We start from the raw sequence: 16,339 nt of genomic DNA, 5'->3' as shown, positions 1-16,339 counted from the left end.
CAATAAGAAATTATATTAACATTTTTAAACCCTTAAAAAAAAAAAAAAGATCTACCGTGTGTATTTGTTATAAATGTTCTGTTCATAACATGTGAGACATCTGCCACATCTGTATTTAAAGGCTTTTAAGCAGGCATATATTTGTCATTTTAATCCAGTATCTGCCATATTATTATGCAATGATTCTGTATTGCTAACATCTACATTACTCTGTAGGCTTAATTTCACTTAGCGAAAAATGAATTAAAGTAAAAAAATGTCTAACAAAACTTAAGTCATTTTAATACAACATTTCAGTAATGTGAAAAATGTGCACTGTATAAACTATATTAAGAAAAAGATCTTAATATGAACTATACCTGTTGTTTTACACTAACAGTTTGGTTAATTAAATTACTACCAGTGTTATTTAGTTAAAAAAAGAACAATGGTTAATAAATGAACTAACAGTGTTTGATAATAAAATACACAAGACAGACAATCTGCTTCACACTTTTGCCTACATTTGTTTTTATTAGTAAAGAGTAGTAATCACTATGATCTTTCATCAGTACAGGTGGTGGGTTAAACTGAGACATCTTCCTGTTTGAAGATTGTTAAGGCTTCTGGCTTGGCGCTTTCTTTGTTTTGTACACTGGATAAAATTGGGGTTTCCATTTCTTCCACCTTTACTTTTACTGCAATAACTGTGTTAGAGAGAGAGACAGGGAAGCCATATCAGAATTATATTTTAAATATAAATAAATACAATTTTATATTTATATGAAAGAAATACTACATACCTTCGTCTTCAGGTTCAGTCTTTATTTGTAAGATAGGGGCTGTGAAGGAGGGTTTTGGTGCCTCTTGTGGTTGATTCGTCTCTTTATTCTCATTACGCTGAATGGGCTGGGTTTTAGATGTGCATTTACTTGTGTTTTTCTTTACAAATCTTCGTCCTAAAGTGAAAAATACAGAATGGTAAGAAAATGAAGGAAAGATAATGACAACACAATACAAAACTATTCAAGGCGAATTGTATAATTTATAATTGTTTATCATTCAAAATGTAATATTTAATATTTATTTTTTAAAGAAACTAATAATTTGATCAAATAAAAAAAAAAACTTACTCCTTTTCCCCATAAAAGGTTTTGCCTTTTTGCTTGTGTTTGAGCGTTCCTGACCCTGAGGTGGTTCTACACAGGGGGCATAATATAACATAAAAACCAAATTCTGGAGTGCATATATGAATACTATGAAAATTAAAATAATCTACCTGGGCCGATGGGTGGCTGCAGCTGGTAGCCAGTAATTTCACACCAGCCCACGGGATAAATTTCAGGGGATTGACAGTCTACCCACTGATCAAACTCAGGCTCCCAGCCATCAAAGTGGAGGAGGAGAAGCCGGCCTACGCAGCGCCTAACAGTGGCCACACACACCAGCCGGGGCTCCATGAGGTCCACTGCCTCTAGCTTCATACCTGGGGTAAAGCCGTGGCCTACATCATCCTGGGAAAGACGTATGAGGGAGGGATCCCAAGACCAGCTTAAAACACATCAAATGCAGTAACAAATTGTATGTGGCTCAAATGTCAAAATAAAAGGTTTACCGTGTTGAAAAGTCTTTGTGGAGCAGCTACAGTTCCTGTTTCTTCTAAATATTGTGCCCATGTGAAAGTGACATGATCATAACCTGATGACAAAGGAGACAACAAACACTGTATGAAATTGCAAATATTGATTTTTGTTAAAGAAAACAACTGGAGTAATAAGTTGAGCACATTACCAGGAGGTAGGGTAAGAGGTATGTTGTTGCTCTCACAATATCCAACAGGTAAAATGGCATGTGAGCTGGCATGGTAGCAAAACCAATCCGATCCATCACCGATCTCGACACCATCAATGCCTACCATGATGTATCCATCCAGCAACACCTGAGCGATAAGATAAGCCAGGTCAGTGCAATTATTTTCAACAAGGAAATGTGCAATATTCATTTAAAGTAATAAATAGTGGTTGTATTGTACCTTACGGATTGATGCAACGCAGATGTTCCCAAGGTTCAGAGGATCAACTGCTTCGAGTTTCATGCCTTCCTCAAAAAACTTGTTTCCCATGTAAACGGTCCTCAACTGTTTGCAAACAGTAAGGAATTATACTTACAAAATAATTACATGACATAAAATTTTAAACTAACATTAACACAAAAAGTAAAAAAAATGAAATTATGTTATTATTTAACAATATTTTAGTTCACGGTATATGCACTAACCTTCTTAAACTGATCTGGCACACTGTTTTGAAGGACTTTGCGAAATGCTGGATGGCTACTCATGTTGACATTCACATCTGTGTCAGAAAAATCATGCATGATATCATTACAAATAACCTAATGACCAAAATCACGAGTGAAAAAATTATGAAAGTAAATTAAATAAAAATAATTTATTATAAAGGTAATTTTTTCCTCTTAACTGCCATTTTATTTTTTGTAATTGCAACTTTCTGTCTCACACAGTTATTTATTTTTGTTCCACTTAAAAAGTCTGAAGTAGGAATAGGCCTCCGTACAAAAATAATGAAAAATTATATATATATATATTATATTATATAAAATCCCTTTTTTTTTTTTAAAGGGACCCTGACACGGAACATATGGAAGAAAAAATATTGTGACCATGAATTAAGGATTTGTTCCCAAGACTTAATTCATGGCTTTTTTTTTGTTTTTTATGAGTTAGTCATTTTTGTTTAATCGTTCCCATGACTGGCAACCATTTAATTAAAACAAGGGATTTAATACATCATGGGGACAATTTCTTTTTCAGACATATGAAAGATAACAAGAAAATCCAAAAACACATTTTACATTTTACTTACATAAACTTCCTTCCCATCGTCCCCCTCCCTCAGCAACCACAAACTAAATCACAAATGCTAATGGAACAAATTTGTTGCCACAATATCTTGTTTTTTCCCCTAAGTCCTGTGCAGAGCTCTGTATTTTTCATCTCATGTTAAAGTTTCAGACTCTGCATGTTTGTACTGACATTTTGTCTATCTGTGTGTTTCTAGGCTTGACTCAATCCATAGATACCACAGTTTCTTCTCACCTGTTTTTTTTATAGAGTGCCCCACTCTTTCAGACCAGCCTACAGGGTGTACTAGAGGACTCTGCATGTGACACCAGAAATCTGAGAGCACCTCGCCTGAGGGTCCCAATCCCCCATCCTCATACAGCAGTCTGAGTCGCCCTCCTATGACAGTATCCACCACTGCCAAACGGGTACGGCTCACCTGCGACCGGTCGACGACCTCCACACGAACCCCCTGTCTGAACGGACACCTCAAACTGTCTGCCATCTGAAACACATACAGAAGGGAAACAGAGGAAGACAGTTATGTGGAAATTAAAGAAAATCAGATGGCATCAATGGATTACTAATTTGCCGTTGCCGTCACCTTGACATGAAAGTCAACAGGAAGTGTGTGTGCTCCAACTAGTCTCTCCATCAGGTAGGATTTCCAGTCTTTAATATGCTGGTGGACCTCTGTAGGGGAAGAAATTGCCAATATTTAGCATTTTTATGGCATTTATACCTAATGACCTATGGTGTAAACATTCACCTTGAGGAGGGACCAGGAGCTTGCTATTCACTGCACACCAGCCTATAGGATGAACATCAGCCGTGCCTAAGTTACACCACAGGTCATGGCTGTCATCATCCTCAAAACCCTCATATCGCAGAAGAGCCTTATAGCCTGAGAGAAACACATCACAAAACAATATATTATAATATATATATATATATATATATTTATTTATTTATTTATTTATTTATTTATTATATATGAGACAAAGAATGAATCAATTTATCACACAATATCACATAATAGTCCCCATAATTTAATCTAATTGCTTATTAAAATAACATTTATTAAATTCCAAAATACTCCGTGAATGTGTAACAAGAAAACCTCTAAAACTTCCAAAAACCTACGTTTCCAGAGTCCATTTATGAATCACAGTACACCATATTTTTTGTTTTTAATTAGAAACAGTATTGTAATGAGTATCGTTTCTTTATTGTCTTTGTATATTAATTTGTGGTTACCAGTCTGTTTAACTTATTATATTCGATTCAGACTGCAACTCAAAACTTGGGTAAAATAACAATAAAGTATAAATACAATATACACTTCTGTTCAAAAGTTTGAGATGAGTACAATTTTTTAAACAAAATTAATACTTTTATTCAGCAAGGTCACATTAAACTGATCAAAAGTAACAGTAAAGATATTTATAAAAAAAAATTGGCAACACTTTATTTTAGGGTCTTTTAAAGGTGCTCTAAGCGATCCTGGGTGGAGTAACTTCCTGTTGACGTTCAAAGTGTTGTCAAACAAAACAGAGGCTAGCTTCTCTAGCTTCTCTTTTGAACTTTCTAGTCAAAGAATCCTGAAAATGTGCATCATTGTTTCCATAAAAATACTGTTTTTAATAGTAATAATAATAACAACAAGAAATGGCTAACACTTTACAATGAGGTTCATTAGTTAACATTAGTTAACTACATTAGTTAACATGAACTAATAATGAACTGCACTTATACAGCATTTATTAATCTTTATTAATGTTAATGTTCAATCTTGTTAACATTAGGTACTGTGCACTAACATTAACGAAGATTAGTAAATACAGTAACTCATGGTTAGTTCGTGTTAGTTGATTCATTGACTATTGTTTAACTAATGAACCTTATTATAAAGTGTTTCCAAGAAATGTTTCTTAAGCACCAAATCAGCATATTAGAATGATTTCTGAAGGATCATGTGACACTGAAGACTGGAGTAATGACTGCTGAAAATTCAACTTTGCCATTACATGCATAAATTACATTATAAAATATATTAAAATATTTATTTTACAATTTAATAATATTTCACAATATTTTTTTACTGTATTTTTGATTAAGTAAAAGCAGTCTTGATGAGCATAAGAAACTTCTTTCATAAGTCTTATCAACCCCAAACTTTTGAACAGTAGTGTAATTTTAAAAATTTAATATATTAATGATTTAATATAAATAAAAATAATAAAATATAAAATGTATTTGCTGTAGTGCTACATTCAGCAGTGGTGGAGGAAACACAAGAGTACCTGTCAGCTGTACAACAGTGGCGATCCAGTACACCTTACTAGGCAAGGCTGTATGTGTGTTCAGAACCTCCACTTTTAACCCCACATAGATGTCGTCCCATTGAGGACAAAGTGGTGCCTGTGAAATGGGCAATAATGTATTGACCATTATAATGCAATAGCAAGAATAATGAAGGAAATGTACATATATAGATAACAGATCATGTTATTACATCCACCACATTTATCTTTCACAGCTCGATGGATAAAAGTCACTCACGTGTCTGAAGCAGGATACAGGGGCAGCGAGGAGGCCACTTTTCTCAAGGTAACTTCCCCAGTCAAATCCAGCCAAAGTAGCTTGGAAGACAATATGAACATTCAAACAGTCAAAATTACATTTGTAAAGCTCGCTGTAGAGAAATGCAAGAGGTATTTCTGTGTTTTCTTACCATCTTGTACAATTGCTCTGCTCTCCTGATGCTGCTCATTGGCCTTTGACTGTGGAGCCTCAGTCTGTGATTTCAGATACAGTTTGTGTGATGACTTCCTCATGGGCGGCCTTCCCTGAATACAAAGACACACAAAAATTAAATCACTATTTGAATAAATATGTATATAATTCTTCGCCAAACAATCCCACCTGAAGCCGTGCAAGAATTGAGGATTTTTTTGAGTTGGATGAGTATGAACGTGAACAGGACACACTGCAGAAGCGCTTGGACCTGGAGAAGAAGGTGTCTGTAGTGCCACTGGCTCCACACATTTCACATATAACTGCAGAGACATGAAATTGAGTGGAGTTTAAAACATATACTTTTGCATGTACTTGTGCAAGTTCAATAATATCAGGGTTCCTGAATTCACCTGTTCCATCATTTTCTGCCCAGGAAGAACGTTTTACAGAATTATTTACACCGTCATCACTGGAATTCTGCTGATTGTGGTCTGCTCCATCAAATATTTGTTCTTCTCCATCGTTCTGATTGTCATTCATAAATGCTTCTTCCTGTTCATCCTATTCATTCATCAAAAACAATATATTATATATACACATATATACACAGTGGGTACGGAAAGTATTCAGACCCCCTTACATTTTTCACTCTTTGTTATATTGCAGCCATTTGCTAAAATCATTTAAGTTCTTTTTTTTCCTCATTAATTTACACACAGCACCCCATATTGACAGAAAAACACAGAATTGTTGACAATTTTTGCAGATTTATCATTCGGGCCACTCTGCCATAAAGCCCTGACTGGTGGAGGGCTGTAGTGATGGTTGACTTTCTACAACTTTCTCCCATCTGCCGACTGCATCTCTGGAGCTCAGCCACAGTGATCTTTGGGTTCTTCTTTACCTCTCTCACCAAGGCTCTTCTCCACCGATAGCTCAGTTTGGCTGGACGGCCAGCTCTAGGAAGGGTTCTGGTCATCCCAAACGTCTTCCATTTAAGGATTATGGAGGCCACTGTGCTCTTAGGAACCTTAAGTGCAGCAGAAATTTTTTTGTAACCTTGGCCAGATCTGTGCCTTGCTACAATTCTGTCTCTGAGCTCTTCAGGCAGTTCCTTTGACCTCATGATTCTCATTTGCTCTGACATGCACTGTGAGCTGTAAGGTCTTATATAGACAGGTGTGTGGCTTTCCTAATCAAGTCCAATCAGTATAATCAAACACAGCTGGACTCAAATGAAGGTGTAGAACCATCTCGAGGATGATCAGAAGAAATGACCAGCACCTGAGTTAAATATATGAGTGTCACAGCAAAGGGTCTGAATACTTAGGACCATGTAATATTTCAGTTTTTCTTTTTTAATAAATCTGCAAAAATGTCAACAATTCTTTGTTTTTCTGTCAATATGGGGTGCTGTGTGTACATTAATGATGAATAAAAATGAACTTAAATGATTTTAGCAAATGGCTGCAATATAAAAAAGAGTGAAATTTAAGGGGGTCTGAATACTTTCCGTGTTATATACACACACACACACACACACACACACACACACCTGGTCATAAGTTTGAGTTAAGTATATTGAAAACAGTTTATGTGCTTAAAGGATTAGTTCACTTCAGAATGAAAATTTCCTGATAATTTACTCAACCCATGTCATCCAAGATGTTTATGTCTTTATTTCTTCAGTTGAAAAGAAATGTAGGTTTTGAGGAAAATTTTTCAGGATTTTTCTCCATATAGTGGACTTTAATGTCTACCAATGGTTTGAAGGTACAAACTGCAGTTTCAATGCAGCTTCAAAGGGCTCTATGTGATCCCAGCTGAGGAATAATGGTCTTATCTGGTGAAACGATCAGTCATTTTCTAAAAAAAAAAAATATATATATATCAGGAAATTTTAATTCTGAAGTGAACTAATCCTTTAATGTTTTATTAAGATAATAAGATGCATTATACCATTTAAAAGTTTGAAGTAAGAAAGATTAAAACAACCTTTTACACTCCTGGGCAAAAAAAAAAAAAAAAAAGCCAAGCCCAAAATGGCTAAACACTAAGCTTTTAATGGTCTTAACCACAAATTACTGGTGTGGAAATTAGCAAGAATTAAGCAAATGCTTCTTAAAAAGCCATTGCTCTCTCAGAAAACATCAAAGACAGAATGAAGTTTTTGGCAGAATATGAGAAGCTTGATTCAGAGTGGTTCAGCAGAGTTTTGTGGAGCGATGAATCACGATAAAACAAGAGATTTGGTGAAAAATACAATAATGAATGCATCTCTACCACAGTGAAGCATGGAGGAAGAGATGTCATGATGCGGGGAGTCTGTTCAGCTGCTGGTTCTGGTGAGCTGCTTCATTGTGAAAAGTAATTTAATGCTTTGAAGTACAGAAGAATATTGCTGAATGGCTTGCATCCCACAAATGAAAAGTTATCTAAAGAGGAATGATCAGATGTTATTTTTGCTCCTGCCCAAACTGCAAAAACGTCTGCAAAGAAGTGGCCTTAAAACAAGTCCATCAGTCTCATGTTTTGGCCTGGTCAGAGTCCAGATTTAAACCTTATAAAGAATATTTGGTCTCACATTAAACTCCAACTAAATGGGAGACATTTTTCAACTACTCATGAACTGTGTGAAGCCATCAATATTGAGTGGAACAACACTGACTCTTCTTCCTGTAGAAAGCTGTCTATAAATTTACCCACACAGCTTAAACATTTAAAGAAAACAAAAGGGAAAGGCAATCCTGTACTAAATTACTTTATCTACAGTATTTGTGCGATTGCTGCATTTCCTGACCAGTGATTTGTGGTTAAAATGGTAAAATGTTCCTTTTTTGCCCAGGAATTAACTAATATTACTAAGATTGTAATAATATTGCTGTTTTTGTTGTATTTTTTATCAAATAAATTCAGCCTTGGTGAAAATCTTGATTATTCAAAACTTTTGACCTGCAGTATTTCTGTCTCCCACTTCAGGCTTTTTCAAAGAGTCTACAATGAAAGAAAGAGACATCAGGTACTCACTGATTCAAACTGTTGAGGTTCAGTGGTCGCCCCAGGTTTCTTTTTCGTACATAATGAACAGGACACACCTCTACCTCCACATTTACTGCACGGTGGTCGGATAAAAACAGTCGGGACAGCTCCCTCCTTCAGTCTCAGCCCTTTGAATCCCATTGTCTTTGCAATGGCAAAAGACTTGGGATCAAAACAGTCCCTACTGAAGTGCTCGGAGCATAAATGGGAGTACGTCTTGGCGACCCATTTTTTGCGGGTCCTCTGGACCTGTTTCTCCCATTTGCGGAACTCCACGGGGTCTTTGGGAAATCTGAACATTGAGACATTCTGCCCACTTAACTTCCCACAGCCATAAGCAACGCATTTGTTAGGCATTTGTACTTTTTATTATAGGTGATTATATAGAGGTCCTCGGCGTCTTCAGGAATGTAGTCTGCAGCTGGCTCCAAAGGTAGACTGCGAATTAAGTTTAAAAAGCAATAAAACACTTACATATTTCCACCAGATACCACAATAGTTAACTGTTACTTGAACTCATTCAATGGTGCAAGCATATAAACAAAGCTTTAAAGAACATTATAGAGTTCTGTACAAATGGTAAACTATGACAAACACAGGCGAAGATTCAAAGCATCAATATGAACATTGTTGTGTGTAAAAGAAAACATTTCTTACCTGCTTTACCCCTTAGAAAATCCAATGTGCAGTGGTTTGCTTATCGTGAACGGCGCATTAGCGCCATCATCCGGACTGGAGAACCAGCTCTTATATTCCAATATGGCTTCATTATACACGTTTGATTTTATAAAATGGTTGCTTGACATACGATGTGATTATTAAAACCCTTAACTACATAGCGAACAATTCATATTTATTTATCGTACATATTCATGTGATCACGAATCTTGAAATACTCATCTACAGGCTTTTATCCATTACATGGTTCCATGGTGTAATGGTTAGCACTCTGGACTCTGAATCCAGCGATCCGAGTTCAAATCTCGGTGGAACCTAACGTTTTGTTTTCTGTGAGTTAAAGGCAAATCAAGTAAGTTTTATCGTATAGTGCGTTTCATAATGCTTAGTGTCAAATTTTGTAAAAATATAACGTCTTCTATGTATTTTTTTGTTTACTGTTTTAAGATCGGCCTACATAGTCAAATAACCTAGATTACACAGCAAAACTTGTTATAAAACTCCACCTGCAGACTGTAAGCTGTACATTCTCTTAATTCTTGTTTTTTCCCCCCCTAATTTCCCCTCTTATTAGTGATGAAAATGTGAATTCATTATTAAAAAACTTATAGCCTACTTGAAATTATACAAATTCACTTTCACCAAGCTGAAAGCTGTGCTTCTGAAATCACCTGACTGTACCTGTATGTCTGGCTCCTCCTTTCTGCTCAACTGAACTGGGTCAGCAATGATGTAGATTAACATTACTAAAACTTTCTATAAGTGAAAAGATACAAATCCTTCTATTCAATCTATTACAGTTCATTTACAGCTGTTCTCGAAATGACAGGAAATTAACAAGTTCTCGAAATGGCAGGAAATGAACAAACTAGAATGTTTCCTTTGTAAGCAGAGATCCTGTCAACTAAACAATCCCCTGTGAAGGCCTTGTCGACAAGACAGTCATCGGCACAGATCCTCAGCAAACACCACAAGAACCAGACCTATGACTAGTTTTGTCTCCATACTGGCGTGATGAATCCAATCTTCAAGCAAAAGAAACTGGATAAAATATCCTACTGATCCACAATCTGATTTTTGACTTGTGATGCTGCCTGAATCATAGTAATACGTGTTCGTTCGCTGGACATAGAACTAGCCTCCCGACTAAGCCTGGTTTCTCCCAAGGTTTTTTCCTCCATTCTGTCACTGATGAGAGATTAGTTTCCTTGCCACTGTCAAATCTTTCTTGTTTAGTTGGGGACACTTAATATTCAACAATATTATTGATTTGACTGCACTGCCACTATTGGATGAGAGTTGAACTGAGCTGGACGATGACACCGTTTTCTGCAGAACTGCTTTAAATGAAAATTAAATGAACTAATTTAATAATTGATGATCTTTACAATGGAACTGGATCAACACTGAACTGACTTCAGCTGAACAATGACACTATTTATTTTTAGAGCTGCTTATCACTGTAAAACTGCTTTGAAACAATCTGCATTAAAAGTCAGCATGAAAAGTAGTAGTGATAATCTTTTCTTTTCTGCTGTGACATATATTCTGTGAAATGGCTTCTCGAACAAGAAAAAATATAGGGCGGGACTTGATTTTGTCCATCAGGAATTGATTGGATCATTGTGGGTTGCTAATGCTATTGCTATGATCTCATGTGAGTGACAGGTTGTCCCACCCTCACTAATTCATTTTGATTGAAGATTATAAGGGCTCATGAATTTAAAAAAACATAATAATGAAGTGAAATCATATGTCCTATTATAAATACTGTAATATTCCATTAAAAAACAAGAATATTCCATTTTGATTTCATGGTGGCTTTAAAGGGTTAGTTCATCCAAAAAATGAAATTTCTGTCTTTAATTACTCACCCTCATGCCGTTCCAAACCCATAAGACCTTTGTTCATCGCAACACAAATTAAGATATTTTTGATGAAATCCGAGAGGTATCTGAATCACACACTGGCAGCAACGTCATTGCACCTTTCAAGGCCCAGAAAGGTAGAAAATATTAAAATAGTCCATGTAACTACAGTAGTTCAACCTTAAAGGTTCCCTCGAATGAAAAATTGAATTTATCTTGGCATAGTCAAATAACAAGAGTTCAGTACATGGAAATTACATACAGTGAGTCTCAAACACCATTGTTTCCTCCTTCTTATATAAATCTCATTTGTTTAAAAGACCTCAGAAGAACAGGCGAATCTCAACATAACACCGACTGTTACGTAACAGTCGGGGCGTATACCCCAATATTTGCATATGCCAGCCCATGTTCCCTACATTATAAAAGGCATTACTCAAGGGCAGCCAGTATTAACGTCTGGATGTGCACAGGTGAATCAACAGATAAGCTAGCAAGAACAATAGCGAAAAATGGCAGAAGGAGCAATAATAACATGATCCATGATTACATGATATTTTTAGTGATATTTGTAAACTGTCTTTCTAAATGTTTCGTTAGCATGTTGCTAATGTACTGTTAAATGTGGTTAAAGTTCCCATCGTTTCTTACTGTATCCACGGAGACAAGAGCCGTCACTATTTTCATTATTAAACACTTGCAGTCTGTATAATTCATAAACAACTTCATTCTTTATAAATCTCTCCAACAGTGTAGCATTAGCCATTAACCATGGAGTATAGCCTCAAAACCATTCAGAATCAAATGTAAACAATATAACAGTATACAATACTCACATAATCTGACGCACGCATGCCGCATGCATGACGAACACTTTGTAAAGATCCATTTGAGGGTTATATTAGCTGTGTAAAATTTGTTTATGCACTGTTCAAGGCAAGCGCGAGCTCCGTGGGCGTGGAGCAGGAGAATTAAAGGGCCAGCAGCACTGAATCGGCTCATTTATAATGATGCCTCAAAATAGGCAGTTAAAAAAATGAATTTAAAAAAAATGGGGGTATTTTGAGCTGAAACTTCACAGACACATTCAGGGGACACCTTAGACTTATATTACATATTTTTAAAAAAAGTTCTAGGGCACCTTTAATGTTATGAAGTGACGAGAATACTTTATGTGTGCAAAAAAATATAAATAACTCTTCCCTGTCATTCTCCTACGCTGTTTATGTTATACAGACAGTGCAGCACTTCCAGGTTCTACATCAGAATGCCGACTCAGTATTGGCTGGCTCGTGCATCAGCATCACATGCATGTGTCGTGCTGCTCACGTGTCTAACGACAGCCATTACTGAGTCGGCATTCTGACGTAGAACCTGTAAGTGCTGCACTGTCTTTACAACATAGGAGCGTAGGAGAATGATAGGGAAGAGTTATTTATATAAAAGTAATTATTTTTGTTCTGTTTTTGTGCACAAAAAGTATTCTCGTCACTTCATAAAATTAAGGTTGAACCACTACAGTCGCGTCGACTGTCTTAAATATGTCTTTAGTACCTTTCTGGACTTTGAAAATGTTGATAATATTGCTGTCTATGGACGAGTCTTATACCTCTCGGATTTCACCAAAAATATCTTAATTTGGGTTCTGAAGATGAACAAAGGTCTTATAGGTATGAGGGTGAGTAATTAATGACAGAATTTTTATTTTTGGGTAAACTAATCTTTTAATGTTATGAAGTTAGGAGAATACTTTTTGTGCGCAAAAACAAATAAAAAATAACGACTTTATTCAACAATTTCTTTTCTTCCCTGTCATTCTCCTATGATGACATGAGGGTGAGTACTTAATGACAGAAATTTCATTTATGGGTTAACTAACCTTTTAAATTTAAACAGAACGTTTTATGTTAAGTGGTTTGATCAAACGTCATTTGGCATCCATTTTTTCTAAGGTCATATATGTATAGCCCACTCATTACACCAGAAGTTGTATAGCACCAGCCAATCACATTAAAACTGTCAATTTCTTTGCATTTTGTGTGCAGTATGCATTAGATGGTCAGTGAATGGGCAGTGGGTCAACTGTGGATGTGCTGTTTGAGGTAACCATAACCTTGAAAAGTAACCTTAGTATCTTCAGAGCAAAAACAGCAAGAATAAAGACTGCCAGGATGCATAAAGTGGGATCATGAAAACAGTAAATTCAAAAAACATGATTTGTAATGCAAATTTACCATAGTTTGCCAACCTCAGATGCAATGTTATATGTCCTTTGGGACTGTGGATAACTGTCCTGCAACAGTGGGTCAGAAAAGTTACCAAAAGGTGATTTGCCTATTGTTAGGCACATTGTTAGGCCTATTTATAACCGCTTCTTCCTTTCATCTACAACCCGAATTCTGGAAATGTCGGAACGTTTTTTAACATTTGAATAAAATTAAAACTAAAAGACTTTCAAATCACATGAGCCAATATTTTATTCACAATAGAACATAGATAACAGAGAAATTTTACAATTTTATGCACAAAATGAGATCATTTAAAATTTGATGCCTGCTACAGGTTTCAAAATAGTTGGGACGGGGGCATGTTTACCATTTTGTAGCATCTCCTCTTCTTATCAAAACAGTTTGAAGACGTCTGAGTTTTTTGTGTTGGAATTGGGTCCCATACTTGCCTGATATAGGTTTCCAGCTGCTGAAGAGTTTGTGGTCATATTTCATTTAATGATTCACCAAATGTTCTCTATAAGTGAAAGATCTGGACTGCAGGCAGGCCAATTCACTCTTGTACGACAAAGCCATGCTGTTGTAATAGCTGCAGAATGTGTTTTGCATTGTCCAGCTGAAATACACAAGGCCTTCCCTGAAATCGATGTCATGTGGAGGGAAGCATATGTTGTTCTAAAACCTTTATATACCTTTCAGCATTCATAGTGCCTTCCAAAACATGCAAGCTGCCCATACCGTATGCAGTTATGCACCCCCATACCATCAGCGCTGATAACACACTGGAAGGTCTCGCTCCTCTTTAGCCCAGAGGACATGGTGTCTGTAATTTCCAACAAGAATGTCAAATTTGGACTCGTCTGACCATAGAATACTTTTCCACTTTGAAACAGTCCATTTTAAATGAGCCTTGGCCCACAGGACAGGATGGCACTTCTGGACCATGTTCACATATGGCTTCCTTTTTGCATGATAGAGCTTTAGTTGGCATCTGCAGATGGCACGGTGGATTGTGTTTACTGACAGTGGTTTCTGGAAGTATTCCTGGGTCCATTTAGTAATGTCATTGACACAATCATGCCGATGAGTGATGCAGTGTCGTCTGAGGGCCCGAAGACCACGGGCATCCAATAAAGGTCTTCGGCCTTGTCCCTCACGCACAGAGATTTCTCCAGTTTCACTGAGAAATCAGTGAAACTGGATGATGTTTTGCACTGTAGATGATGAGATTTGCAAAGCCTTTGCAATTTGCAAACGCAGCATCAGTTCCATTTTTTCCATAAGTTGAATAGGGAAGGCGTAGCACATACAGCGTAAGCTTTTTGAAGAATACGAATGTGTGGTTTTGGCAGAAGCACGGGCAAGGCGATCATTTGTTTATATAAAGGATATACATTTGTATTTTTTTCGAAAATGACCAATCGTTTCACTAGATAAGACCCTTATTCCTCGTCTGGTATCGTTTAAAGCCCTTTGAAGCTGCACTGGATCTGTAATTTTGACCTTCAACAGTAGAGGCCATTGAAGTCCACTATAAGGAGAATAATCCTGGAATGTTTTCCTCAAAAACCTCAATTTCTTTACGACTGAAGAAAGAAGGACATGGACATCTTGGATGAAATGGGGGGTGAGTAAATTATCAGGAAAATTTTATTTGAAAGTGAACTAATCCTTTAATTAGTTGCTAGATGTTCTCCCAGCTGAATCTTTTCAAAATGTCTTGCGTTTTCAGCCATTTGTTGCCCCCGTGCAAACTTTTTTGAGACCTGTAGCAGGCATCAAATTTGAAATGAGCCCATTTAGTGGATAAAAGTGTAAAATTTCTCTGTTTAAACATTTGTTATGTTTTCTATGTTCTATTGTGAATAAATATTGGCTCATGTGATTTGAAAGTCTTTGAGTTTTTATTTTATTCAAATTTAAAAAATGTCCTAACATTTACGGAATTCGGGTAAAAATTGTAATTGCTCTGGACTGATTGAATTTACTTCATTTAGCCAAATTAGTATTACTTACAAAATTACTTAAAACATTTTTCAATAGCAAATTATTTCATAATAATAAAGCATTGGAGAGCATTTTCGCTCCAAACCTCTCTAAAACACTTTAAAGCTAAAGTATAGAAAAATAATATAAGGGTAAAATAGTATTATTGATAAATCAAAAGCAGTGTGACAATCAGTTCCTACGAAGGCTGATATAGAAAGTCATTTTCTAATACCTTACCACTAAAATAAATGAGATAATAATGTAAAATGGCAATTTGTGTTAATAATTAATGTTAATAATCATATTTATTCAAACAATTTAACACAATTTAGGTATCATACAGCTGTCATCCAACAGGGTACAACAACCTCAATTTAAAAAGCTGAGTAGGCCTATAATATATAAAGGTTTAATATTTAATTGCCATTTTTAATTTCTTGTGTAATGACTAAAAATTAACAAACTATTGTAAAGATAGATTTACAGATATATATATATATATATATATATATATATATATATATATATATATATATATATATATATATACAGAAGAATGTGGCTACAGAATAAGGTGCTCTTTTTTCAATATTTCAATGCAATTCTTGAATCAGTAAATCAAATAAAATGTAATTCTTAAATCAGTTCTTGCTTTTGATTTTTGCATACTGCACCTCTTTTTAAATAAGTAGCTTGCATCAAATTAACTAAATCCTGTTAAGATCAAAAATGTAAATCTAGTATTGCTGATAAGATTTGAGTGACTTTTGAAAATTTCCAATTAAAATGTGAAAAATGTATTTTCATAACAGACTTGCTCTAATAAGCTAATAAGTCTGTTATGAAAACATTTTCAGGAACTAAAATACCAGCTGACATCTGTAGAAAAAAATAGATAAAGAAAGAAAATAAAATTTACTTATTGACACAATTTTACTTCCATTTGATACTGACAA

The 16,339-nt window shown here is 35.6% G+C and overlaps 1 protein-coding gene and 1 non-coding gene across 4 annotated transcripts; one reads left to right on the top strand and one right to left on the bottom strand.

The window, feature by feature from the left end:
- Window positions 1-494: 494 nt before the first annotated feature.
- On the bottom strand, window positions 495-9,341 carry l3mbtl2 (L3MBTL histone methyl-lysine binding protein 2). Of its 3 annotated transcripts, XM_067369186.1 has the most exons (18): window positions 9,278-9,341; window positions 8,609-9,058; window positions 5,992-6,142; window positions 5,768-5,901; window positions 5,577-5,691; window positions 5,405-5,484; window positions 5,146-5,263; window positions 3,612-3,746; window positions 3,447-3,535; window positions 3,098-3,347; window positions 2,257-2,333; window positions 2,012-2,116; window positions 1,771-1,918; window positions 1,595-1,677; window positions 1,259-1,493; window positions 1,113-1,178; window positions 783-938; window positions 495-686 (listed from the first exon to the last, which is right to left on the bottom strand). In XM_067369186.1, the coding sequence occupies exons 2-18, from the start codon at window positions 8,975-8,977 to the stop codon at window positions 565-567; spliced, it is 2,433 nt and encodes an 810-aa protein (XP_067225287.1). In that variant the 5' UTR covers window positions 8,978-9,058; window positions 9,278-9,341; the 3' UTR covers window positions 495-564. The 3 variants fall into 3 exon arrangements, with proteins under 3 accessions (XP_067225287.1, XP_067225286.1, XP_067225288.1); XM_067369185.1 differs by lacking the exon at window positions 9,278-9,341 and having other exon boundaries at window positions 8,609-9,240; XM_067369187.1 differs by lacking the exons at window positions 8,609-9,058; window positions 9,278-9,341 and adding an exon at window positions 7,233-7,367.
- A 202-nt stretch (window positions 9,342-9,543) lies between these two features.
- On the top strand, window positions 9,544-9,615 carry trnaq-cug (transfer RNA glutamine (anticodon CUG)). Its single transcript has one exon. It is a non-coding gene; the product is annotated as a tRNA-Gln (tRNA).
- Window positions 9,616-16,339: the final 6,724 nt, after the last annotated feature.

This window comes from Chanodichthys erythropterus, chromosome 19, assembly GCF_024489055.1.
Source record: "Chanodichthys erythropterus isolate Z2021 chromosome 19, ASM2448905v1, whole genome shotgun sequence".
Classification (NCBI taxonomy): Eukaryota; Metazoa; Chordata; class Actinopteri; order Cypriniformes; family Xenocyprididae; genus Chanodichthys; species Chanodichthys erythropterus.
The sequence above is the reverse complement of the archived record's forward strand: the minus strand, read 5'-3'. Positions and strand labels throughout refer to the sequence as shown.